Below are 25,625 nucleotides of genomic sequence, written 5' to 3' on the forward strand. Positions count from 1 at the left end.
TGGAGGACAGGCTGAAGGAAAAAGAGCGTGAAGAACGAGTGGAGAGAGTGTTGGGAGAGAGAGAGCCGGCTGTGTATATTGTACAGCATTTCGTGTAATGTGCTGCTGTGGAACATTCCTGAGATCTGTCCTATTTGGGAGGGCAGGAACTTGCAGAACTGGAATAACAAAGGCTTCACTCGCATTCCAGCTGATGCAATGTTGAATGAAGTTTTGCGATCATTTGTCATATGACAGTTGGGGAGGTTTGTCTTTTTATCTTGTGGTACATAACCTCACTTTCTGGCACGGTCATATTGTCACAAGGCACAGAACCATTTACGGTGTCGGACTTCTAAACTTTTACTTCTATGAGCTCAATGAGCATCTGTCATTCATGAGGCATGGGGGAGGTGATTGAGGTAAATTAGAAAGTGATCAGGTGACACCAAGAATGGGTTTTAAAACCCTGAAGATTTCAGGGTTGTAAACATAGAATTGCATAGAATTTTCAGAACAGAAACAGGCCATTCAGCCCAACTGGTCTCTGTTTATGCTCCACACAAGCTTCCTCCTACCCCTCTTCATCTAACACCATCAGCATATCCTATTCCTTTCTCCCTCATGTGCTTATGGGTATCTATTAAAGTATATATGCTATTTGCCTCAACTACTCCCTGTGGTAGCGAGTTCCACATTCTCACCATTCCCTGGGTAAACATATTTCTCCTGAATTCCCTATTGGATTTATTAGTGACTGTCTTATATTTTGGCCCCTAGTGTTGGACTCCCCACAAGTGGAAACATCTTCTCTATGTCTACCCTATCAAACCCCGTCCTGATTTTAAAGACCTTTATCAGATCACCCCTCAGCCTTCTCTTTTCTGGAGAAAAAAACCTCAGCCTGTTCAGCCTTTCCCGATGGTTGTAACCTCTCAGTTCTGGTATCATCCTTGTGAATCTTTTTTGCACCTTCTCCAGTGCCTCGATATTCTTTTCATAATATGGAGAACTGTTCTCGGTACTCCAAGTGTGGTCTAACCAAGGTTCTATACAAGTTTAACAAACTTCTCTGCTTTTCAATTCTATCCCTCTAGAAATGAACCCCAGTGTGTTTGCATTTTTTATGGCCTTGTTAATCTGTGTTGCTACTTTTAATGATTTTTGAATGTGTACCCCTGGATCCCTTTGCTATTCTACCCCATTTAGACTCTTAATTTCTAAGAAGTATATGGCCTCCTTATTCATCCTACCAAAATGCACTACCTCGCGCTTATCCAAATTGAAATTAATTTGCCATTTACACGCCCATTCTGAAAGTTTATTAATGTCTTTTTGTATTTTGTCGCAGTCCTCCTCAGTGTTAACTATACCCCTCAATTTGGTGTCATCCGCAAATTTTGAAATCGTACTTTCAATTCCCGAAGTAGAGAGTTCCACAATTTTGAGGAAAGACAGGGTTAGAGCAGAAGAGGGTGTGATAGGTCCCGATTTAAAGAAAAAAGACTTGCATTCATATAGCGCCTTTCATGACCACCGAACGTCTCAAAGCGCTTTACAGCCAATGAAGTATTTTTGAAGCGGAGTCACTGTTGTAATGTGGGAAACGTGACAGCCAATTTGTGCACAGCAAGCTCCCACAAACAGCAATGTGATAATGACCAGATCATCTGTGAAGACGGGGAAAAGTATTTAAAATGGCAGATTTGGTGCTTGGGAGAAATAGAAGGAGCTTAGAAGAGGAAGGACCATAATTATATATTGATATAGAAACAGAAAGAAAGAACTTACATTTATATTGTGCCTTTCACGGCCTCAAGACATCCCAAAGTGTTTCCCAGTCAATGAAGTACTTTTTTGAAGAGTGGTCACTGTGTAATGTAGGAAACGAGGCAAGATCCCACAAACAACAAATGAATAAATGGACCAGATCTGTTTTAGTGATGTTGGTTGAGAGATCAATATTGGCCAGGAGACCAATGAGAACTCCCCTGCTTTTCTTTGAATATTCCTATAGGAACTTTTATGTCCACCTGAGGGGGCAAATGGGGACTTGGGTTAACGTTTCATCTGGAAGATGACACCTCCGACTGTGCAGCACTCCCTCAGTACTGCACTGAAGTGTCAGCCTGGATTATGCATTCAAGTCTCTGGAGTGGGACTTGAACCTTCTGACTCAGAAGCGAGAGTGCTGCCCACTGAGCCACCGCTGACACCTTGAGAGACGGACCGCCTATCACAGTGATCCCAAGGTATGGATCAAGTGCAACCAAGTGAGCTCCTTTGATCTGACCCAGGAGGCTCTAACTTGTGAGCAAAGCTGACCAGCCCCTTCCACCTGGAGGCCAGTGGATTTTGAGCAGTCAGGGAGCAGCCTCTGCTGGGACAACCTCCTGCACCCAAACTACTCACACTGAATCCCTGCCATTGGCTCACCTGTTGTAACTGACCATACTTCCGGTGCTGCTTTAGTGATTTGTCCGTGTTCTTATTCATGAAGCGTGGACTCTATCCTTGAAGATAATGGAATATTTCTAAAAATGTGGCTGGGAAGGGGGAGAGAGAGAACAAAGCAGAAGAGGTGGGGTAGGAAGATAGAGAATGATGAAGAGAGTGAAAGAAGCAGGCTTTGGGGAGTGGAAGAATGGGGAAAGGAAGGAGGAGGATGCGTCTGAGAAAGGTTAGTGGGGCTCGTATGGTAGTGTTTTTCTGTGTGTGTGGTCTCATTTTTTGTTGATAGGGATCTCAATTTTTTTAATGAATGTTCCCTTATTACATCATCATAAGCAGCCCACTCACTGCATCTGCCCCCCCCCCCCCTCAACCATCCCCTGCCCATCAGACGACATGCTATTTCTTGCACCATTACAAAAGCAAAATACTGCGAATGCTGGAAATCTGAAATAAAAACAGAAAATACTGGAAATACTCAGCAGTTCAGGCAGCATCTGTGGAGAGAGAAACAGAGTTAATGTTTCAGGTCGATGACCCTTCATCAGAACTGGAAAAAGCTGGAGCTGGAACAGCTTTTTAAGCAAGTGCAGGGGTAGGGAAAGGGGGGAGGGGAGGAAAGAACAAAAGGGAAGGTCTGTGATAGGGTGGAAGGCAGGAGAGAGTAAGAGATGTTAAGAGATGGTGCAAGGCAAAAGGAGATGGTAATGGGACAAGTTAAGAAACAAAAGATGGCTCTAGATGAAGTGTAAATGGCACTGGCAGAATGAAAGACATCTGCCATGTGGGAGAGAGAAAAATAAATAAATGGAAAAAAAAGTATAGGGGCAGAGGTTGTGGTCTGAAATTGTTGAACTCTATGTTGAGTCCAGAAGGCTGTAAAGTGCCTAATTGAAAGATGAGGTGCTGTTCCTCGAGCTTACGTTGAGCTTCATTGGAACAGTGTAAGAGGCCGAGGATGGTGAGGTCCGAGTGCGAGTGGAGCGGAGAATTAAAGTGACAGGTGACCGGAAGCTCGGGGTCACCCTTACAGACTATTTCTTGCACCATGTCCCGTTGTGCGAGAGGGGTTAGAAGATAATGAGCGGTATTTAAACCCTGGATGGAAATCAGCTTCGTGGAGAGTTAAGGAGAAATGAAGTGTTCAGGAGCTGAGCCCCTGGGAGGCAGCTTTAGAAATGGAAGAGATCAGAGGCGATGACGAGACATAGAATGTTTAGATCTAATTCCTGTCGAGCCTTGCTTACCACTGACCCCTTCACTGTGTGACTGTGTCTGTTTATAGTCCCAGTCCCACTTTGTGCCAGTTGCATTTCTCTCTTAAATACCTGTTCACCTCTGTTCCGCTGCTGTTTTGATGTAATGGACTGGGCTGTTCTATGGAGTCTTGTGTTTCTGGGTGAATTTAATCGCGTGCTGTTCCTTTTGCAGATGTTGGGTATCTCTGTGTTTCGAGGCACTAACCTCCTGAGAGCTCGAGGCCTTTTATCTGTTGCCAGTGTTCGAGCATCACATGGACACGGTAAGCCTCACAGCACCCAAACTACACACACTGAATTCCTGCCATTGGCTCACCTGGTGTAACTGATCGTATCAGGGCGTAACTGACCGTACCAGGCATAAACTGACCAGACCTGGGTATAACTGACCAAACCTGGGTGAAAATCCGCCAGGATTCCACCTCCTGATCACTACCCAGTGACTCCTGCTGGGAAGTAGCCATGTGTGGCCATTAGGTGAAAACCACACTCACCGTCTAGGCTTACCCATGAAGAATGGCCACATGGGTGAGGTATCGGAAGGCCCTTGGCAGTTATGGAACCAGCAAAGAATAAGGTGTTTCAGGAAAGGAAAGAACAATAGATTAAAAGCAAGCCAGTGAGAGCAAGGAGGATCCAGCGTCCTGGGCATGCACTGACTGAGACTCGACTGGTATAACACCTCCAGCCCTTCAGATAATAATAATAATAATAATTCAACTTTATTGTCATTGTACAAGTACATGAACAACGAAATGTGATCTTGCAAGCTCCCATGAGTCCAGTACAAATAACATTAACATTAAACGTAAATAGCACCGTCCTGGGAGAAGCAAAGCCGCTGCGTCTGTGCTGTTGGCCAGAATGACAGGTGGCGAAGGCGTACTGGTGCCAGTGAAGGGAAGGTCATCCCACCCAGTACTGCAATGCTGAAGGTGGCCCCAGCCACTAGCATCGATGCTGTATCTGTTGTAGCTGGGCCCAGTTTGTGGTGAGTGCCATCTGTTGTTCAATTGACTGAAACGAAGCTGGGTTTCCTGTTCTTTTAATTCCTTCCGGTAAGGTGTGACTGGAGCCAGTCTAACTCCCAGAGGATCTTTTTACTTAGAAACATAGAAGATAGGAGCAGGAGTAGGCCATTCGGCCCTTCGAGTCTGCTCCGCCATTCAATGAGATCATGGCTGATCATCCAAATTCAGCACCCGGTCCCTGCCTTCTCCCCATATCCCTTGATCCCTTTAGCCTTAAGAAATATATCCAACTCTTTCTTGAATATACTTAATGAACTGGCCTCCACCGCCCTCTGTGGCAGAGAATTCCACAGGTTCACCACTCTCAATTCCTCCTCATTTCAGTCCTAAATGGCTTACCCCTTATCCTTAGACTATGACCCCTGGTTCTGGACTCCCCGTGTTGTGGCGCTTCGTAATTTCCAAACATGCAGCCACTGAGCTTTGAGGCTTTAGCAACGAGTAGACGCGTGTCAAAATAAAACGTTCCAAACCATAACTTTGTCTTTTTACTGTAATACCTTACAAACAGAATTACAAAACAAAACACGTTTAAAAACTGTATTGCTCCAGGCCTCAAAGCTTCTGGTTCCTCCAGCCTCGTGGTGCTTTTTCTGTAAAATGGCTGGATACCATGTGACAAGCTTAAGGACTGTACCATTGTAGCAAGAATAAAGGGGGTATCTCAGACTATACTATTAGAACAAGAAAATAGGGGGGTTCTCAATACAATAAGTCAGCCAGGTAAATTAACTGTATTTTACTATTTAACCAATATTTTAAAGTATTTTCTTTCTTAAACTTTCATGACTCTTACACCCCGGCCATCAGAAATATCCTTCCTGCATCTAGTCTGTCCAGGCCTGACAGAATTTTATAGGTTTCGATGAGATCCCCTCTCAATCTTCTAAACTCCAGTGAGTATAAGCCCAATCGACACAATCCCTCCTCATACGTCATTCCTGCCATCCCAGGTATCAGCCTGGTGAATCTTCGCTGCACTCCTTCCATGGCAAGAACGTCCTTCCTCAGGTAAGGCGACCAAAACTGCACACAATACTCAAGGTGCGGTCTCACCAAGGCCCTGTACAACTGTAGCAAGACATCCTTGTTCTTGTACTCGAACCCTCTTGCTACGAAGGCCAACATACCATTTGCCTTCATAACCGCCTGCTTCACCTGCATGCTTACCTTCAGCGACTGGTGCACAAGAACACCCAGGTCTCTTTGCACTTCCCCTTCTCCCAATCTATTGCCATTCAAATAATAATCTGCCTTCCTGTTTTTGCCACCAAAGTGGATAACTCACATTTATCCACATTATAGTGCATTTGCCATGTTTCTGCCCAATCACCCAACCTGTCCAAATCGTGCTGGAGTTTCACGACATCCTCCTCACAGCATACCCTCCCACCCAGCTTTGTGTCGTCTGCAAATTTGGAGATATTACATCCAATTCCCTCGTCCAGATCATTAATATATATTGTGAACAGCTGGGGTCCTAGGACCGATCCTTGCGGTACCCCACTAGTCACTGCCTGCCACTCGGAAAACGACACGTTTATTCCAACTCTTTGCTTTCTATCTGCCAACCAGTTCTCTATCCAAGTCAATACCTTGCCCCTAATCCCATGTGCCTTAATTTTGCACGCTAATCTCTTATGCGGGACCTTATCGAAAGCCTCTGAAAGTCCAAATACACCACATCCACTGGTTCTCCCTTATCTATTTTACCAGTTACATCCTCAAAAAATTCCAGTAGATTAGTCAAGCATGATTTACCTTTTGTAAATCCATGTTGACTTTGTCCGATCCAGTCACTGCTTTCCAAGTGCTCTGCTATTACATCTTTTATAATGGACTCTAGCATTTTCCCCACTATCGATGTCAAGCTTACCGGTCTATAATTCCCCGCCTTTTCTCTACCACCTTTTTTGAACAGTGGGGTAACATTAGCTACCCGCCAATCCATGGGTACCGTTCCAGAGTCTATCGAGTTCTGGAAGATGACCAGCAATGCATCTACTATTTCCAGGGCCACTTCCTTAAGCACCCTGGGATGTAGACCATCAGGCCCTGGGGATTTATCGGCCTTCAGTCCCATCAATTTTCCCAACACCACCTCCCTACAAATACTGATTTCTTTCAGTTCCACCCTTTCATCAGACCCTATGTTCCCCGGCATCTCTGGGAGGTTATTTGTGTCCTCCTTTGTGAAGACAGAACCAAAATATGTATTTAGTTGGTCTGCCATTTCTTTGTTCCCCATTATAAATTCCCCCGATTCTGACTGCAAGGGACCTACGCTTGACTTCACCAATCTTTTTCTCTTCACATATCTATAAAAGCTTTTACAGTCAGTGTGATAAAAATGATAACATCCGGGAAGTTATGTCATCACTTCCTGTGAACTATGAACTATGAACTGTGTACATACCTCACTTCCTGTCATATGTCACTTCCTGTTGGACTGGTATAAATACTGGTCTGTTCAGTATTGTAAGAGGCTTCTACCAGAGGCATGGTAAAGACCTCTCTTGTGTATATAGTGTGTTTATAAGTTACTTAAAGCTTACTTTAAAGTTACTTGATGGTAAGTCTCCTTTTTCTTACATCAATTTAAGTAACTTAGTATTTACACTGACAAATACTAGACCTTCAGACAAACTCGGAAGTTAAGGATCCAGGGAACCACCCATCATGGAGAAAATCCTTAGACCTATTCGTCTGGACTTGGACCCGAATACACCAGCAGCTGGCAGGGTATGGAAGCATTGGTATCGTACTTTTGAGAATTTTCTGGATGAATGTAAAGTGGATGCTCCTGCTAAATTGAAGATACTTGTCAATTATGTGACCCCAAAAGTGTTCGAATATGTTGATGACTGGGATAGTTACGAAGAGGTGATTCGGGCACTTAAGAAACTGTATGCGAAGACCCCAAATGAGGTCTATGCTAGACATCTACTGGCCACAGCCCGACAAGGGCCAGGGGAATCAATTGACGAATTCCTGCAAGAACTTCGCAGGCTCAGCGTAGATTGTAACTTTCAGGCAGCCTCAGCTGAGCTGTACCGCCAAGAAATGATTCGTGATGCTTTCATCTGCGGGATTGCCTCTCCATTTATACACCAGCGTCTACTAGAAAGTAAAACACTTGAGCTACAAAAAGCTTTTGACCTAGCTTGTTCACTGGATTTGGCAAAGAGAAATGCAGACCTCTATCAGCTGCCCAGATCTCGATCTGCTGCTGTAGCTGCAACCAGACAATTCAAGCGGTCTCAGGTGAACCCTATCATGGGGGAATCTAATTCTGATAATTCTGATGAAGAAGAGGAGGACGACCCCACTTTAGCAGCCTCTTGGCAATCTAGGAAGGAATGCTTCTTTTGTGGAGATGCTTTTCACCCTAGGAAAACCTGCCCTGCTCGCAATGCAATCTGCAGTTATTGCGGGAAAAAAGGACACTTTGCTAAAGTTTGCCTATCAAGGGCCTCTACGAGGGCCAATCCAGCTAAGGCCTACCGAACTGCCCCAATTAGGGCCTATCAAGATGCTTCAGCTAGGACCTATCAAGCTTCCTCTCGAGCTCTCTCCCGAAGAAGCACACCGAGAGTTTTAGCCACTCTCTGTGCAACGACACCAATTACAGCTGCTTGCCCACAGAACCTGTCTCAGGCAGCCACAAAAATTTCAATTAAAGGGCATACCTTAGATGCCTTAATTGACTCAGGAAGTACTGATAGTTTCATTAAGGAACAGATTGTTGCGAAATTGAAACTACATGTCTTCCCATCGGACCAGGCAATTGCGATGGCCCAGTCATCACTTAATACCAGAATCTCCGGCTTTTGTGTTGCTGATATGACACTTCATGGTCGTATGTATCCCTCCACCCGACTTTCGGTGCTCAAAGACTTATGTAGTGATCTCCTCTTAGGGCTGGACTTCCAAAAACAGCATAAGAAACTCACCATTGAGTTTGGTGGATCCAAACCCGGACTTACTATTTCTAATATACCATCTAAATTACCATTTTGTGCATTATCAGCAGCTTCACTTGATGAACCCTCATTATTTGCCAGTATTCCGCCTCAATGCCAACCGATAATAACGAAATCGCGGCGCTTTAATCAGGAAGACCAATCTTTTATTGCGGCTGAAATCTCTCGACTTCTAGCAGAGGATATCATTGAACCATGTTCGTCGCCCTGGCGGGCTCAAGTCGTCATTGTCAAGAACCCTCTAAAACCTCACAAACAGCGACTATGCATCGATTATTCGCAAACCATCAATCAATATACCGACTTGGACGCCTACCCATTGCCACGCATTGATGATATGGTTAATAAACTGGCCGAATACAAAGTGTTCTCAACTTACGATTTAAAAAGTGCCTATCATCAGTTACCCTTGAAGGTCTCAGATAAGCAGTACACAGCCTTTGAGGCTAATGGACGGCTGTACCAATTTCGTCGCCTCCCATTCGGGGTTACTAATGGAGTGGCTGTCTTTCAACGGGCAATGGATGGCCTGGTTAAGCAGGAAAACCTAAGGGACACTTTTCCCTATCTTGATAACATTACCATTGCAGGTCACGATCAACAGGAACACGACTCCAACCTCCAAAAATTTCGGGATGCCCTCCATCGCCGTAATTTGACCCTGAATGAATCCAAATCTGTTGAGTCGCAACCGACCATCAACATCCTTGGCTACTGCGTAGGCAATGGTATCATTAAGCCAGACCCAGAAAGACTTCGCCCGCTCCAAGAGCTCCCGTCACCTAAGAATCCGGCTTCTTTACGTCGGGCTCTCGGTCTGTTTGCATACTACGCTAAATGGATTCCTCATTTTTCGGACAAAATCCAACCCTTGCTGCATGCTAGATCATTTCCACTGGGAACAGCGGCTGTTGCAGCCTTTAACCTTCTCAAAAAACAGTTGGAGAAAGCGGCTCTTCACTCCATTGATGAGAATCTCCCTTTCGTGGTTGAATGTGATGCCTCGGAGGTGGCGATCTCGGCTACTCTGAATCAGGAAGGTCGTCCTGTAGCATTTATGTCCAGGACCTTACAAGGTGCCGAGCTACATTATCCTCCGGTTGAGAAAGAAGCCACAGCCATCATAGAGGCAGTACGGAAGTGGAACCATTTTCTAGCTCGCCAGCACTTTACATTGATCACGGACCAACGATCAGTCGCCTTCATGCTCGATAATCGAAAACGAACCAAAATTAAGAATAATAAAATACAACTTTGGAGGATGGAACTGGCCTCTTTTGGTTATACCATTCTCTATCGGCCTGGCAAGGAGAATGTGGCCCCGGACACCCTCACACGGGCATTCTGCTCCACTATGTCATCCTCCACTCTCATGGATGTCCACAATGGTTTGTGTCATCCTGGCGTTACGCGCATGCTACATTTCGTACGATCACGGAATCTCCCTTTTTCCACTGGAGATGTAAAGAAAATATGCTCAGAATGCCGGCTTTGTGCGGAATTAAAACCTCAGTTCTTCCGCCCCTCAGATGGTATACTCATACATGCAACCCAACCGATGCAACGACTTAGCATCGATTTTAAGGGCCCAGTGCCCTCTTCAACTCGGAACACATATTTGCTCACCATGATCGACGAATATTCACGTTTTCCGTTTGCCTTCCCCTGCTCCAATATGCTGGCGTCCACAGTAATCTGCTGCCTTGAGCAGGTATTTTCTCTCTGTGGCATGCCGGCTTATATTCACTCAGATCGGGGTCCATCCTTTATGTCAAGGGAACTCAAGGACTACCTCTCAGAACGGGGAATTGCTACAAGCAAAACAACACCATACCATCCCATCGGAAATGGGCAGGTAGAGAGGTATAACGGTATCATCTGGAATTCCGTACGTCTCGCTTTAAGATCTCGGGGCCTACCAGACCAGCAATGGGAAACAGTGCTTCCGGATGCATTGCACTCTATACGGTCCCTGCTTTCTACAGCCACAAATACTACACCTCATGAGCGGTTCTTTGGATTCCAGCGTCGCTCATCTCATGGGACATCACTCCCGTCATGGCTAACTACTCCTGGACCTGTATTACTCCGAAGATACGTTCGGACGTCTAAAAATGACCCTCTTGTAGACGAGGTCGAACTAACCGATGCCAACCCCACCTATGCAAACATACGATATTCCGACGGCCGAGAATCTACCGTATCATTACGGGATCTGGCTCCCTGCCCACCAGGACCTAGTGGGGCATCGGGTGATGGCATTTCACCAGGAAACTCTTGGGACCTATCGGGTACCCCTCTCCAGGATCCTGATCGGACACCAACTAGCTTGGTGCCGGTAGAACCCCGTGCTCAAGGTTGCGACCCTCCCAGTACCGCGCATGAAAGTACTGATCCGCCACAGACCAGCTCTGCACCTCCCTCTGAACAGAGGCAGTCCGACTTTGAACCTATTGGGGCTCGTACTCGAAGCCATGATCTCCCCGACCCTTCACAGGGCAATCCAGGCCACACAGACTCTGACCAATGGCCAACCGCATGTAAGCGGACCAGCGACCCTCTACGACGGGAATCCAAACGGGTGCGACTCTTCCTTGTTCGGCGGCTGCGGACCAAAAGGTAGACCACAGCCTCCTAATCCTGCAGGAGGGAAGAATGTGATAAAAATGATAACATCCGGGAAGTTATGTCATCACTTCCTGTGAACTATGAACTATGAACTGTGTACATACCTCACTTCCTGTCATATGTCACTTCCTGTTGGACTGGTATAAATACTGGTCTGTTCAGTATTGTAAGAGGCTTCTACCAGAGGCATGGTAAAGACCTCTCTTGTGTATATAGTGTGTTTATAAGTTACTTAAAGCTTACTTTAAAGTTACTTGATGGTAAGTCTCCTTTTTCTTACATCAGTCAGTTTTTATGTTCTCTGCAAGCTTACTCTCATATTTTATTTTCCCTTTCTTAATAAATCCCTTTGTCCTCCTTTGTTGAATCCTAAACTGCTCCCAATCCTCAGGATTATTGCTTTTTCTGGCCAATTTATATGCCCTCTCCTTGGACCTTATGCTATCCCTAATTTCCCTTGTTAGCCACGGTTGGGTCACCTTTTTTGTTTTATTTTTATGCCAAACTGGGATGAACAAATTCTGTAGTTCATCCATTCGGTCTTTGAATGTTTGCCATTGCCTATCCACCGTCAACCCTTTGAGTGCCATTCCCCAATCAATCCTACCCAACTCGCTCCTCAGACCATCGTAGTTTCCTTTATTTAAATTGAGGACCCTAGTCTCCGAGTCAACTACTTCATTCTCCATCTTAATGAAGAATTCGATCATATTGTGATCGCTCCGACCCAAGGGGCCTCGTACAACAAGATTGCTAATTAATCCTTTCTCGTTACATAATACCCAGTCTAAGATGGCCTGATCTCTGGTTGGTTCCTCGACATATTGGTCCAGGAAACCATCCCGTAAACACTCCAGGAATTCCTCCTCCACAGTATTGTTACTCATTTGGTTGGCCCAATCTATATGTAGATTAAAGTCACCCATGATGACTGCTGTGCCCTTATTGCACGCATCTTTAATTTCTCTTTTAATGCCATCCCCAACCTCCGCCTTACTGTTTGGAGGTCTATAAACCACTCCCACTAACGTTTTTTTCCCCTTAGTATTTCTCAATGCTACCCATACAGATTCCACCTCATCAGAGCTAATATCCTTCATTACAATTGTGTTAATCCCTTCTTTAACCAGTAATGCTACCCCACCTCCCTTTCCTTTTTGCCTATCTTTCCTGAATATCGAATACCCCTGGATGTTGAGTTCTCAGTCCTGGCCTTCCTTGAGCCACGTTTCCATAATCCCAACCAAATCGTATTTGTTTACTTCTATTTGCACAGCCAATTCATCCACCTTATTACAAATGCTCCTCGCATTAAGACACAAAGCCTTCAGGCTTGTTTTTTTAATGCTCTTAGACCTATTAGAATTATTATTTACTGTGGCCATGTTTGATTTAAACCGTTGATTTCTCTGACTGCCACTTTTGTTTTTCTCCTTCCTATCTTTTGCTTTTATCCTTGTTTCCCTTTCCTCTGTCTCCCTGCTCCCCTTTCCTCTGTCTCCCTGCTCAGGTTCCCAACCCCCTGCCATTTTAGTTTAAACCCTCCCCCACAGCACTAGCAAACACTCCCCCTGGGACATCGGTTCCAGCCCTGCCCAGGTGCAAACCATCCGGTTTGAACTGGTCCCACCTCCCCCAGAACCAGTTCCAATGTCCCAGGAACTTGAATCCCTCCCCCTGGCACCATTCCTCTAGCCACGTATTCATCTGAAGTATCCTTCTATTTCTACTCTGACTAGCACGTGGCACTGGTAGCAATCCTGAGATTACTACCTTTGAGGTCCTGTTTTTTAATTTATCTCCTAACTCCCTATACTCCGCTTTTGGGACCTCATCCCGCTTTTTACCTATATCGTTGGTGCCTATATGCACCATGACAACTGGCTGTTCACCCTCCCCTTCCAAGATGTTCTGGAGCCGCTCGGAGACATCCTTGACCCTTGCACCAGGGAGGCAACACACCATCCTGGAGTCTCGTTTGCGGACGCAGAAATGCCTATCTATTCCCCTTACAATTGAATCCCATATTATTATAGCTCTACCCCTCTTTTTCCTCCCATTCTGTGCAGCAGAGCCACCCCTGGTGCCAGGAAGTTGGCTGCTTTAAATTATTGTTACAAACAAACTCTTTACTTTTGTTTTAAATTTGAGCTACTCAATTGCTGAATGTCAGTGCTGGAGAATGTGACAGTGTCAACATCAAACACTCTGGGTGGGGTTAGCACGGGTTAGATACAGAGTAAAGCTCCCTCTACACTGTCCCATCTCTAATGTCCGTGTGTAATTGAGACACGGACTGCAGAAGTTGGTTATAACAGGTGTTTACTGAATGGAGACAAAACTGGAACTACTATACAAAGTTACTTTACAGGCTTATATACAGGGGTGGTCACTACTGGTACTGCAGTATACAGGGGCTGCAGAATATAGTTCCTTCTTCAAGGTACATACACTACAATTCCTCCCCTTTTAGCTAAACAGTACATAACATTCGATTAATAATTAAATAACATATTTACAATTACAGTTGATATATACATTAGCTGAAGTTAATCAATTATAAATTCAGTCTTTGAGGAGGCTTCCTGATTCTGTCCGGATAACGCCTCTTTGGGGTATCAGGTTCTTCTGGCAAAGTTGATTCGGGATCAACGTCGTTGTTTGGTTCGTCTGCTTCCAATATCACCGATTCTGAGGTAGATGCAATTGGTACTTCGGTTTCATCACCAGGTGTATAGGATCGTGGTGTAGATTTGACGTTTTCCAGTGACTCTAGAATCTGGTCAGCATGGCGTCCTACAATGCTCTCTCCAATGTCCACGGTATACATTAGAGGTCCTTGCCGTGTGCAGATCGTTCCTGGCTGCCATTTCTCTGTGCGGCAGTCCCGGGCCAAAACTGGTTGACCTATCTTGAAACTCCTGGTTGGCCTTTCATTCATATTCTGAAACTGCCTGTTCTCCACATCTCTTCTGATGTTTGGCTTAACCAAATCCAAGCGGCATCTTAGTCTTCGATTGAAGAACATCATGGCTGGAGTTTGGTTGGTAACCGCATGTGTCGCATTCCGGTAGGCAAACAAGAAGTTATCCACCTTGTGTTGTAGGGGTATGTCTTCATTACACATTGCCTTGATAGCCTTCTTGAATGTTTGAACGAACCTCTCAGCCAATCCATTGGTGGCTGGATGATATGGGGCGGATGTGTAATGCTTAACACCATTGTTCTTTAAGAACCTTCGGAACTCTTCAGACACAAACTGTGGTCCATTGTCGGAGCAAATCTGTTCAGGCTGCCCATTTCTGGCGAATATGGTTCGTAAGACTGTGATAGTTTTTTCTGTGGTGGTTGAGGACATTTTTATTACCTCTGGCCACTTTGAATGTGCATCCACCGCAATTAAAAACATCGAGTCCATAAATGGACCAGCAAAATCAATGTGTACCCTTTGCCATGGAGATGAGGGCCACTCCCATGGATGTAGAGGGGCTTGTGGTGGGGCGTTTTGGACCTTCTGGCATCCTGTACAGCTCTTGGTCATCTCTTCGATTTCTCTATCGATTCCCGGCCACCACACAAATGCTCTGGCTAAGTTCTTCATTTTTACCCCTCCCAGATGACCCTCATGAAGCTCATTGAGCACTCTATCCTTCAATTTGGGTGGAATTACTACTCTGGATCCACACATCAAGGTTCCTCGGCACACTGACAGCTGTTCTCTTCTCGGCGAGAATGCTGGCAACAGTGGTTCACCATGTGCTGGCCATCCCTTCACCATTAAATCATAGACCCTGAAGAGTGTCGGGTCATTTCGTGTTTCCTTTTCTATGTTTGCATTCGTCACAGGTAGACATTCGACTATGGTCGAGTGGAATATCTCCACAGGGTCCACTGCAGGTGCTTCTTCCACCATCAGCAACGGTAGGCGCGACAATCCATCAGCATTCCCATGCTGTTTAGTTCCTTTGTACTCGATGTCATATTGGTGTGCCCCTAGGAAAAGGGACCACCTCTGTAGCCGTTGTGCTGTCATTATCGGTACGCCCTTCTGAGGGTTGAAAATGGAGACAAGAGGTTGATGATCGGTTAGTAGAGTAAATTTCTGTCCGAGCAGGTAGTGATTGAACTCCTTCACCCCCCACACCAGGCTGAGGGCCTCTCTGTCAATCTGGGCGTAGTTACGCTCGGCTGAAGTTAACGAGCGTGACGCAAAAGCTATCGGCCTCTCTGAACCATCAAGGAATTTATGTGACAGTACCGCTCCAACGCCGTAGCGAGACGCATCACACGCCAGTCTTATCAGTAGTGATGGGTTGTAGTGAGCCAATACTTCTCTTGAAGTGATCAGGCTTTTACACTTCTGAAAGGCCCGCTTACATTCATCGCTCCATTTCCATGCTACTCCAGTTTGTAGCAGGGCGTTCAGTGGGTGCAGAATTGTAGACAAATTCGGCAAAAACATATGGTAGTAATTCACCAATCCGAGGAATGACCTCAGTTGCGACACATTTTCAGGCGCTGGAGCCTTAACTACCGCTTCAATTTTGTCAGGGGACTTATGTAACCCCTCTTCATCAATCACGTGGCCACAAGACGATATTTGTTTCTTAAAAAACTCGCACTTGGGGCGATTGGCTCGTAGCCCATGTTCCCTTAGTCTAGTGAGCACCTGCTCTAGGCTGGCAAGGTGTTCACTGTCATTTTCACCTGTCACTAGGATGTCGTCCAAGTAACACTGAGTCACCGGAATCCCTTGCAGGACTTGTTCCATCGCTCTTTGCCATATAGCCGGAGCTGATGCTACTCCGAATACCAGTCGATTATACTGGTAAAGACCTTTGTGAGTGTTTATCGTGAGATATTTCCTAGAGGATTCTTCAACCTCCATCTGCAAATATGCTTGCGCTAGGTCAATTTTTGTCAAACGTTTCCCTCCAGATAGTGAGGCGAAAATATCTTCTATCCTCGGAAGAGGATACTGTACTGTGTGAAGGACTGGGTTCACCGTCACCTTGAAGTCCCCACAGATGCGAACCTTCCTTGGCTCCTCAGAATTATTGTTTAACGTTTTCTTCATGACAGGAACGATGGGTGTCGCCCACTCGCTCCAGTCTACCTTAGATAACACGCCTGCATTCTCCAGATTCTCCAGCTCTGCCTCGACGGCTGGGCGAATTGCATACGGTACCGGTCTTGCTTTGAAAAACTTGGGAATTGCATTCTCTTCTATTTTTATCGAGGCGGTTACGCCTTTAAGAGTTCCCAGTCCTTGTTGAAATACCTCTTTAGCGTTAGCTAAGATTTTTGACAATCGACCAGGTGTGACGTCGTCATCCTTTTTACCAGCCACCATCAGTGCCTGAATGGAGTGCCAGTCTAAACTTATCTTTCTGATCCATTCACGTCCCAATAACGGTGGTCTACCATCTTGCAGTATGTACAGATACAATTTCTGTATTTCCTTGCCGTTGTATTCGACAGGCACCCTTATTTTCCCTCTGGGGTATACTTTCTGCCCCGTATATGTCTTCAAGACAATGGATGTGCCTTTCAAGGGTATGTGTGAGAATAGCCGCTCATAGTCTCGTCGATTCATGACGGTCAGGGCTGATCCTATATCCAATTCCATTTTGACTTGGGACCCTGCTATCGTGAGGGTGACCCAAATGGTTCGGTGATCCTCTTTTGCGATTACGTTGTGTAGTTTGAGACAGCTTAGTCTCTTGTTCCCGGATTCACTATCGCTCTTCTGGTCTTCGGAACTACTGTCCGTCATCTTTTGTACTTTCCTGTACTTTTCCTTAGTAGTCTTTTTGTTGTCGTTAGTCTTCTTCCCGGACCTGCAAACTCGTGCAATGTGTCCCATCTTTCCGCATTGCCTGCATGTTTTGTCCTTGAACCAGCAGTCCTTCTGGTCATGGGTTGTTCTGCCGCAGCGATAACATTTTTCAAATCCCCGTGTCATTTCATGGGTGCCGTATTCCTGTGGCTTTTGCTGTATTTCTGCAGCTCCCCTTGCTGCTGCTTCGTATGATACTGCCACGCTGAAAGCCTTATCTAGCGTCAGCTCTTTCTCTGAGAGTAACCTCTTCTGGGTTCCTTCACTCAGGAGTCCACAGACAAATTTGTCCCGTAGGGTATCTGCCAGTCCTGCTCCAAACTGGCAGTGCTTTGATAGCTTGCGTAGTTCCGTAAGGTAATCAGCATAGCTTTCATCTTTATGCTGATTTCTCTTGTGGAATTTAAATCTTTCTGCTATCAGCAGCGGTGTAGGATTTAGGTGTTCCTGTAGGATATCAACAATTTCGTTAAAACTCTTCTCCATCGGTTTGACTGGAGTGATCAGGTTCCGCAATAGGCCGTACGTTCTTGCGCCCATTAAGTTTAGTAGTACCAATGCCTTTTTCTCATCGGCTACTTCATTTGCCTTGCAATATACTTCGACTCTTTCCACATACGTGGTCCAGTCTTCTATTTCATTATCGAAGGCAGTGATATTGCCAGTCTTCGGCATCTTGGAGATCTAAGATGGCGCCTCCCGCACTTTGCTTTCTTCCCCGATTGAACAAAATGGCGCCTCCCGCGCTTTGCCTTCTTCCCCGCTGGATTAAGATGGCGCCTCCCGCGCTTTCTGTCTTTTCCGCTGCTGCCAACGCTGTTGCTGGCGTTTTTATGCCTTGATGGCGACGCCCTATGGTCTTTGTGTGCTTCCCCCTGCGCTGCTGATAGCGCCGCTTTCTGCGGTCCCCGTGGCAAACTGCAGCTCCTCGCGGCTTTCTGCGCTTCTAATTTCTTTTTCTTTTATTTTAATTACTGTTCCCGTCGTCAGAGCAGACCCTATGAGACACTTTCCTCCCTCTTCTCGGGTCTGTACGCTGCCCGGCTTCATAGCACCTGCCACGCCCTGTGTGCTCCACCCTTTTTCTCTCTCTCTCCTCTTCCCGACAACGCTGCTCGGCCCCGTTGAAAAGCCACCCGATCGAGCTCTAGCCCGCCGCAGCCCAGGAAGGATCAGTGTACTATCTGCCACCAGCCCGATTAGCTGGAACACCATAGACTGGAGGACCAAGCCCAGCTCTCGACAGCCTCTCCTGCAAATCTTCGAATTCGATGAATCAGAGGGCGGTTGCCCACGGTCGACGCCCGTTTCTTCTGTTTGTTTTTTTTCTTCTCTTTTTGGATTTCTTCCTTCTGGCTTCGACCTCTAATAACTTCGCTTCAGGGATGGATCCCCGTGAGGTGGTGCAGAACTGTAGGTAAGTTTGGATCTGTTCGTCGCCAATGTAATGTCCGTGTGTAATTGAGACACGGACTGCAGAAGTTGGTTATAACAGGTGTTTACTGAATGGAGACAAAACTGGAACTACTATACAAAGTTACTACACAGGCTTATATACAGGGGTGGTCACTACTGGTACTGCAGTATACAGGGGCTGCAGAATATAGTTCCTTCTTCAAAGTACATACACTACACCATCAAACACTCCCAGGGCAGGTACAGCACAGGTTAGATACAGAGTAAAGCTCCCTCTACACTGCCCCAAGAATGTGTTACCATAGCAATGCTACAAGAAAGATTTCTGCTGCAGCAGTGTGACATTTCTCCATTTCCCGCACGATCCTGTGGGATCTGCGAGTGAGATTGATGATTAATATTGGTTTGTGGGATGCTTTGTACAGTATATCGGTGCCCACTGGGGTCTGGATTGAGATTGCCGGAGTTTATTACGCGGAGGACCCACGGAGGAGGAATTCTGGTCTGGAGTTTGAATTGAATCTAGCTCCTAGAATTGTATAGCCACAGTGTCCAAACTAACAGGGGCAGTAGAGACACACTGTACACTAACAGGGGAGAGACACACTGTACACGAACGGGGGGAGAGAGACACTGTACGCTAATGGGGGGAGAGAGACACTGTACACTAACGGGGGGAGAGAGACACTGTACACTAACGGGGGGAGAGAGACACTGTACACTAACGGGGGGAGAGAGACACTGTACACTAATGGGGGGAGAGAGACACTGTACACTAATGGGGGGAGAGACACTGGACACTAACGGGGGGAGAGACACACTGTACACTAACGGGGGGAGAGAGACACTGTACACTAACGGGGGGAGAGAGACACTGTACACTAATGGGGGAGAGACACTGTACACTAACTGGGGGAGAGAGACACTGTACACTAATGGGGGAGAGAGACACTGGACACTAACAGGGGGAGAGACACACTGTACACTAACAGGGGGAGAGACACACTGTACACTAACGGGGGGAGAGACACACTGTACACTAACGGGGGGAGAGACACACTGTACACTAACGGGGGGAGAGACACACTGTACACTAATGGGGGAGAGACACACTGTACACTAACAGGGGGAGAGACACACTGTACACTAATGGGGGGAGAGACACTGGACACTAACGGGGGGAGAGACACACTGTACACTAACGGGGGAGAGAGACACTGTACACTAACGGGGGGAGAGACACACTGTACACTAATGGGGGGAGAGACACACTGTACACTAACGGGGGGAGAGACACACTGTACACTAACGGGGGGAGAGAGACACTGTACACTAACGGGGGGAGAGAGACACTGTACACTAACGGGGGGAGAGAGACACTGTACACTAATGGGGGGAGAGAGACACTGTACACTAACGGGGGGAGAGACACACTGTACACTAACGGGGGGAGAGAGACACTGTACACTAACGGGGGGAGAGAGACACTGTACACTAACGGGGGGAGAGACACACTGTACACTAACGGGGGGAGAGACACACTGGACACTAATGGGGGAGAGACACTGTACACTAACGGGGGGAGAGAGACACTGTACACTAACGGAGGGAGAGACACTGTACACTAACGGGGGGAGAGACACACTGTACACTAACGGGGGGAGAGAGACACTGTACCCTAACGGGGGGAGAGACACTGGACACTAACGGGGGGAGAGAGACACTGTACACTAACGGGGGGAGAGAGACACTGTACACTAACGGAGGGAGAGACACACTGTACACTAACGGGGGGAGAGAGACACTGTACACTAACGGGGGGAGAGAGACACTGGACACTAACGGGGGGAGAGAGACACTGTACACTAACGGGGGGAGAGAGACACTGTACCCTAACGGGGGGAGAGACACTGGACACTAACGGGGGGAGAGAGACACTGTACACTAACGGGGGGAGAGAGACACTGGACACTAACGGGGGGAGAGAGACACTGTACACTAACGGGGGGAGAGAGACACTGTACCGTAACGGGGGGAGAGACACTGGACACTAACGGGGGGAGAGAGACACTGTACCCTAACGGGGGGAGAGACACTGGACACTAACGGGGGGAGAGAGACACTGTACACTAACGGGGGAGAGACACTGGACACTAACGGGGGGAGAGACACACTGTACACTAACGGGGGGAGAGACACACTGTACACTAACGGGGGAGAGACACACTGGACACTAACGGGGGGAGAGACACTGGACACTAACGGGGGGAGAGAGACACTGTACACTAACGGGGGAGAGACACACTGGACACTAACGGGGGGAGAGACACTGGACACTAACGGGGGGAGAGACACACTGTACACTAACGGGGGAGAGACACACTGGACACTAACGGGGGGAGAGACACTGGACACTAACGGGGGGAGAGAGACACTGTACACTAACGGGGGAGAGACACACTGGACACTAACGGGGGGAGAGACACACTGTACACTAATGGGGGGAGAGACACACCGGACACAAACGGGGGTAGATAGACACCGTATACTAACGGCGGGGAGACAGACACTTTACACTAACGGGGGGAGAGACACACTGGACACGAACGGGGGAGAGACACACTGGACACTAACGGGGGAGAGACACACCGTACACTAACGGGGGGAGAGACACACTGTACACTAATGGGGGGAGAGACACACTGTACACTAATGGGGGGAGAGACACACCGTATACTAACGGCAGGGAGAGACACACTGTACACTAATGGGGGGAGAGACACACCGGACACTAACGGTGAGTAGAGACACACCGGACACTAACGGGGGGAGAGACACACTGTACACTAACGGGGGGAGAGACACTCCGTATACTAACGGCGGGGAGACAGACACTTTACACTAATGGGTGGGGGGGAGAGACACAGTACACTAACGGGGGGAGAGACACACTGGACACGAATGGAGGGAGAGACACACTGTACACGAACGGGGGGAAAGACACACTGTACACTAACGGGGGGAGAGACACACTGGACACGAACGGGGGGAGAGACACACTGTACAGTAACGGTGGGGGGAGACTAATGGGGGGAGAGACACACTGGACACTAACGGGGGAGAGACACACCGGACACTAACGGTGAGAGTAGAGACACACTTGACACTAACGGCGGGGAGACACACTGCACACTAACGGGGGGAGTAGAGACACACAATTCAATTCAATTTTTTATTTGTCATATATGCAGCAGACATGTGTACTGCACAATGAAATGTTGTATTTTACGAGTCCTCCCAACATTGGAATAAATATGGCATAACAATGATAAAATACTAATAGAAATAAAGTAATAATAAATAAAACAACAGTAATAAATAATAAATTATACGTTCATGAGTCTTATGGCCTGAGGTAGAAGCTGTTTCGAAACCTGTTGGTACGAGACCATATGCTTCGGTATCTCTTACCGGACGGGAGCAGGGTGAAGAGGTTGTGGCTGGGGTGGCTCGCGTCTTTAATGATTCTCAGGGCCTTCCCCCAGCACCTCTCGGGGTAGATATCCTGGACAGCAGGTAGTTTAATTCCTATAGTATGTTGTGCAGCTTTCACCACCATCTGTAGAGCCTTGCAGTCTGTGGCGGTGCAGTTGCCATACCAGGTAGTGATGCAGCCGGACAGGATACTCTCGATGGTGCACCGGTAGAAGTTGGTGAGAATCTGGGGGGCCATTCCAAATTTCTTCAGTCTCCTGAGGAAGAACAGGCGTTGGCATGCCTTCTTCGTTACGACGTCGATGTGATGTGACCACGTTAAGTCCTCTGTAATGAATACACCCAGCAATTTGAAGTTGCTGACCCTCTCCACCTCAGCCCCTTTGATGTAGATTGGGGTGTGTCCCTCCCCCTGCCGCTTCCTGTAATCCACGATCATCTCCTTTGTTTTGCTGATGTTGAGGGAGAGGTTGTTGTACTTGCACCATTCTGCTAGAGCTCTTACCTCCTCCCTGTAGCCTGTCTCGTCGCCATCTGTGATCAGGCCTACAACGGTAGTGTCATCAGCAAACTTGATGATGGAGTTGGAGTTGTGCGTGGCCACGCAATCGTGAGTAAACAGGGAGTACAGAAGGGGGCTGAGCACACAACCCTGGGGAGCTCCCATGTTCAGGATCAGTGTGGAGGAGGTGTTACTGCCTATTTTCACCACCTGGGGTCTGCCCGTCAGGAAGTCCAGGATCCAGTTGCATAGGGAGGTGTTAAGTCCTAGCTCACTGAGCTTGTTGACAAGCTTGGAGGGGATAATGGTATTGAATGCTGAACTATAATCAATGAACAACATTCTCACATAGGTGTGATAAGGCAGTGTGCAGTACAGTGGCAATGGCATCATCCCTAGATCTTTTTGGGTGGTAGGCAAATTGGAGTGGGTCCAGTGTGTCAGTTAGTAAGGAGTTGATGTGGGTTTTGACCAGCCTCTCAAAGCACTTCATGATGACAGAAGTGAGTGCGATGGGGCAGTAGTCGTTTAAACAAGTTACTTTTGGTTTTTGGGGGACTGGAATAACCGATGTCATCTTGAAGCAGGTGGGGACTACAGACTGGTACAGTGAATGGTTGAATATATCCGTAAACACGGCTGCCAGCTGGTCAGTGCATGCTCTAAGGACACGCCCAGGGATTCCATCTGGACCGGGTGCTTTGTGGGTGTTCACTCTCTTAAAAGTCTTGCTCACGTCAGCCACGGAGATTGAGAAGACCCGGTCGTCCTGAGCCATGGGCGCCCTTGTAACAGGCCAGTTGTTGTTGGCCTCAAACCGGGCGTAAAAAGTGTTAAGCTCGTACGGGAGAGAGGCATTACTGGGCATGACACAGCTGGGTTTCCCTTTGTAGTCCGTAATAGATTGTAGTCCACTCCACATCCTTTGCGAATCTGAGCTATGATAGTGTGACTCCACTTTATCCGTGTATTGTTTTTTTGCATTTTTGATGGTTTTTCTTAGATGAGTACAAGAAATCAAAGTACGAGCTATGTCCCCAGAGTTGAATGCGATGGACCGTGCTTTTAGCATTGCACGGATATCGCCACGTACCCATGGTTTCTGGTTGGGAAATGTTCGTACAACAATCCTCGGAACGACGTCATCTATGCACTTGTTTATGAAACTAATGACTGAATCTGTATATGTGTTGATGTCATTGTCCGAGGCATTCCGGAACATATCCCAGTCAGTGGAATCAAAACAGTCTTGTAATATAGCGTCTGACTGATCCGACCACCGTTGTAGAGATCTCATCACAGGCTTTTCCTGTTTCAGTTTCTGCCTACAGGTGGGTGTAATGATCAATAACATGTCATTCTAGAGTGGTACACTAGATGGAGCCGTAGAGCTGTATATTTAGTTGTATGTGTTTAAGACTGCACTACTCATGATGCACTAGGCTACCCACAAGGCAGTAGTCAAGATGGCTGCCTGCACACAGAGGTACACATGCTGAATCTCTACAGATGCTGTACCTAGAGAACGTGTACTGATTAAATGGCTAGCTAGAAGCTAGCTGTTCATAATAAGAATGTCTAGTTATTAATGAACATAACATGGTACCAGGATTGGTGAAGATCTGCTCAAAATTGTGAAACGTGACATGGAGAATTTGAAGCCACCGGAGTTTTTGAATCTCACGGGAAATGTTGACTACAATTGGCGGACTTTCAAACAACAATTCGAACTCTACATTGCTGCCATCGGGTTCGGTACGAAGCCAGACGCAAGGAAAATAGCGTTGCTGCTCACGGTTGCAGGCCCACAGGCGATAGAGGTATTTAATACATTTGTATTTAATCCAGAGGAGAACAGAAACAAATTAGACGATGTGCTAAAGAAATTTGATACACATTGTTCTCCCAAAAAGAATGAAACCTATGAGAGGTATGTGTTCTGTTCAAGGACACAGCAGCAAAATGAGACTTTTGATAGCTTTGTGACTGATCTGAAACTGAAAGCACAGACATGTAATTTCTCTGAGCTGAAAGCATCCATGATTCGTGACCAAATTGTGTTTGGTATTCATGATAAAAAGGTTAGGGAACGTCTATTGAGAGAAACCGAACTGACATTGGAAAATGCTGTGAAAATATGCCAAGCCAGTGAGCTAGCTCGACAGCACACGAAGACTTTCAGTGAAATCAATAATGATGCAATTGTAGTAAGTGCTGCTGTTGGTGCTGTGTCCTACAAGGGGAAGAAACATGGGCAGAACAGAAATGAAAAGCAATCGGAGGAAGGAATTTTTAATTGTAAACGCTGTGGTTACAAACACCAGTTAAGACAATGCCCAGCGTTTGGAAAAATGTGCACAAAATGTCATGGAAAGAATCACTTTGCCAAACAATGCTTTTCAAAAGTAAAAACAAAGAAAGGGCAACAAGTCCAAGTCAATGTGATTGAGGACACTGATTTAAGTGAGACATCTTTTGTAGGAATGGTGTCATGTGACAATATAGAAAAGGATACAGAAAATGTGCAGCCCTCAGGAATAAACAATGCTGAACATAAAGTTAATGCAGTAAAAGAGGACAAATGGATGATCCCACTGCAGGTAAATGGAGCATTAGTTACATTGAAACTAGACACTGGGGCAAAAGCAAACTTAATCAGTATGAGTGACATTAAAAACATGAAAGGAAAGCCCAAAATACAGAAAAAGTCAGTACTACTGAAGAGCTATAATGGACAGAAAATAGATAGCTTAGGTGTATGCAGACTTAAAGTGACAGTCAAAGACAAAGTGCATCATCTCATGTTTTCTGTTGTGGCTGAAGGACTTGATTCACTACTGGGTGACAAAGCTTGTGAAGACTTAGAACTGGTCAAGAGAGTCTACCGTATAAACTGTGCCATAAGCAGACCAGATGACTCAGTGGATTCTGTAGTGAGTAATTTCCAGGATGTGTTCAAAGGATTTGGAGTTCTACCATTCACTTACAAGATCCAGCTAAAGGAGAATGCTCAGCCAGTGATACATGCTCCACGAAGAGTTC

At 46.6% G+C, this 25,625-nt stretch overlaps 2 protein-coding genes across 3 annotated transcripts in view; one reads left to right on the forward strand and one right to left on the reverse strand.

Annotated features, from left to right (window-relative positions):
* Positions 1-25,625, reverse strand: part of LOC147108485 (dysbindin) — a 327,345-nt gene that overhangs the window by 80,845 nt on the left and 220,875 nt on the right. The gene's annotated exons all lie outside the window — the stretch shown is intronic.
* Positions 1-25,625, forward strand: part of LOC147108486 (cytochrome c oxidase subunit 4 isoform 2, mitochondrial-like) — a 103,677-nt gene that overhangs the window by 60,470 nt on the left and 17,582 nt on the right. The window contains exon 2 of one of the 2 annotated variants that reach the window (XM_086005137.1): positions 3,862-3,952. The exons of the other annotated variant lie outside the window; for it this stretch is intronic. Coding sequence (XP_085861263.1) covers positions 3,862-3,952 — 91 coding nt within the window. The remainder of the gene's footprint in view (positions 1-3,861; positions 3,953-25,625) is intronic. 2 annotated transcript variants of the gene reach the window in all.

The sequence above is a fragment of the Somniosus microcephalus genome, chromosome 13, assembly GCF_052327205.1.
Source record: "Somniosus microcephalus isolate GS21.2 chromosome 13, FLI_Smic_1.0, whole genome shotgun sequence".
In the NCBI taxonomy this organism is placed as follows: domain Eukaryota; kingdom Metazoa; phylum Chordata; class Chondrichthyes; order Squaliformes; family Somniosidae; genus Somniosus; species Somniosus microcephalus.